The 2,424-nt window shown below is 59.0% G+C and overlaps 1 protein-coding gene across 1 annotated transcript in view; it reads right to left on the bottom strand.

Moving 5' to 3' along the window:
* Positions 1-1,949, bottom strand: part of GLOTRDRAFT_51079 (MFS general substrate transporter) — a gene marked incomplete at both ends in the record, with an annotated part of 2,519 nt that extends 570 nt beyond the window's left edge. Inside the window, 8 exons of the mRNA XM_007873291.1 lie at positions 449-503; positions 558-748; positions 816-1,041; positions 1,093-1,258; positions 1,314-1,491; positions 1,541-1,610; positions 1,664-1,696; positions 1,805-1,949. Coding sequence (XP_007871482.1) covers positions 449-503; positions 558-748; positions 816-1,041; positions 1,093-1,258; positions 1,314-1,491; positions 1,541-1,610; positions 1,664-1,696; positions 1,805-1,949 — 1,064 coding nt within the window. The remainder of the gene's footprint in view (positions 1-448; positions 504-557; positions 749-815; positions 1,042-1,092; positions 1,259-1,313; positions 1,492-1,540; positions 1,611-1,663; positions 1,697-1,804) is intronic.
* Between the last annotated feature and the right edge of the window lie 475 nt (positions 1,950-2,424).

Below are 2,424 nucleotides of genomic sequence, written 5' to 3'. Positions count from 1 at the left end.
TCCACCACCACCTCCACCGCCTCCTTCACCGTCACCTCCCCAGGCCTCACCTTCCTCATCCCAAACCCGCCAGCCCACCCTACCCACCTATTATTCGGCAAATGCGGGCCGCGGAGGAAGAGGAGCACGAGGTCCAAGCCCGCGAGCCCGAGCGCGAAGTAGCCGACCGCGCGGTACCCGCCCTCGACGAAGAGCCGCGTCGAGATGGACGTGCCCATTACTTGGCCCTGCCGCATGCGTGTGAGTGAGTACGATTAGGGGACGGGGAAGACACTCACGAGGAAGATCTGAAGGAAGGAGAGGAGTCAGTGGGAGAGACGAGGATGGGAAGGAGGGACGTACGTATGCAGAGGATAACAACAGCATTCAGCCTTGCCCGTGCATCGGGGTTGATGCTGCCATGCGCTCACTCAACCACCAGAACCCGACACCCGGCATCCTCACTCACCTGAACACGTTCGTAGTCAACGCCACCTGCAGCCCCTGCACGCCCACATCCAGCACTGTCCACCCACGTACATCAACACCCTCCCTCGCACCAAATAAAAAACACGCACCGAATATCGCGACAACCACCGCGCCGACATTGATCCCGCCCGCAGCGGTCTGTATCGCCATCGAAATCAGGATGAGCCCGATAAAGAGCAGGCCCGCCGCCCAGGGGATGAGCCCGTCGATGAGGCGCCCGACGAAGGGCGCGGTCATGATCCCGAAGATACCTACGAGACCGAATAAACCAATGTCTAGCCTATCCGTCCATTGCAGCATGAGTATATACTACAGGGTCAGCATCAGCACCAGAGTCGGGAACGCACGTGGAGTAGTTGTATGGTGCGCCGCTGAGCAGGAAGGTCATGGTGACCCAAAAGCCCGCGTAGATCGCGCTGTCGGCAAAGAGTATCAGGCCGGTCTGGATGAGCAGTGGCTCGGTGACTGCGAAGCGCGCCATCGTGCCCAGGATGCGGAAGTAGGTCAGGTCGGGGTTCTTCGGCGGCGTATCCGGGCAGATGAGGTACATGACGATGAGGAGGAGGAATTGCCCTGGGTGGTGTCAGCGTAAGAGAGTGGGGAAAGGGGAAAAAACGGATGCACCGCCGACGCCCATCCAGTATATATTGTGGTAGCTCGAGAACTGTGTGATGATGCCCGACAAAACACGCGCGAGCATGACACCCATGAGCAGGCCGCTCATGACGACGGCGATTGACGACGCGCGCCTGTGCGGCGGGGCGAGCTCGGCGGTGAGCGGGATGAGGACCTGCCGACAATATCACGAGTTTATCTCCGCAGGAGAGATATCTGATGAGACTCACCTGCGGGGTAATCGATACGACCGCGACGAAGAACGAGAGCACCTCGAACGCGACGAGCGACTTTGTGATCGCGAGTCCGATGGTCAGCCCTGCGGCGGCGGTCATGAGGAAGAAGATGAACTGGCGGCGGTGGATGAGGTCGCCGAGGGGCGAGAGGAAGACCAGGCCGATTGCGTAGCTAAGGACATTGCTGAGTAGGCTAACATAGGCACGGAAGAGCGGCGTACCCGGCCTGTAATAGTGAGGGTATGCGGGAGACTTTGACGTAGGACACATCAAACTCGTTCGAGAGCTGGACTGCATGCGCGAATAAGACGCAGTGGCGGAATTCCATGTGGCGAGTGGCGCACCTAGAATAGGCTGGACATAGTATAGGTTCATGCCTGGAATTGATTTCAGCCTGATGTACGGATGTTACTGGTGCGAGATGCTAACAAGCTATCGGGCTCATCAGAACTAAGAGCAAGGTCGTGAATGAAAGGATATCGTACTGAATGTGCTGGCCAAGGCAAAGACGGCTGTCTGCCATATTCTGAGCTGGAAAACCTCGTCTGGCCGGTGCCGACAGTGCGGGGGAATTGGGAGGAAACCAAGGTCTCTTGTCCGCACTGTCTTCGTTACCGTCGGGTCCGGCATGGCTGCCGCCTTTTTGTTTGACCTGAACGGAGGTTGGCTTCAAGCTCTACGCTCAACGCGCCGACCGCGCTCCCAGACACGTAACAGATCCTTGGGACAGCGGTTGCAAACGAGAGGAGACTTGAGAAAGAACTAGCAGGGCGATTGAGGGAAGTGGAGACGCCTCGGGTTCTGAATCCATTCAAGCCCGTCCGGCTAGCAAGCCTTTCAGCGCGGGGTCTGGTAAGCTGCGGGGAACCCTGGCATGAGTCCGCGGCGACTGGGACTATTCCGGGAACACCGTCTGCTTACTGGTGAAGCTCTGAGCGTCCGGCATCCTTGGGTAGAAGCACGCCTGCTCGATCTGTGCAGAGCGTGGCGTGGCGTCTGCCAGAGATGGAAGGCGCGTTACTCGACTTGGACGTGCGACGGAGAGCCTTGCGAGTCGATCGGCGGTGGCAGTGTCGCGCCATGTCGTGGTCGGGAGGCACAAGGC

This window comes from Gloeophyllum trabeum (assembly GCF_000344685.1).
Source record: "Gloeophyllum trabeum ATCC 11539 unplaced genomic scaffold GLOTRscaffold_00082, whole genome shotgun sequence".
Classification (NCBI taxonomy): domain Eukaryota; kingdom Fungi; phylum Basidiomycota; class Agaricomycetes; order Gloeophyllales; family Gloeophyllaceae; genus Gloeophyllum; species Gloeophyllum trabeum.
Note: the sequence above shows the minus strand (reverse complement) of the source record. Positions and strands in the feature narration are given on the sequence as shown.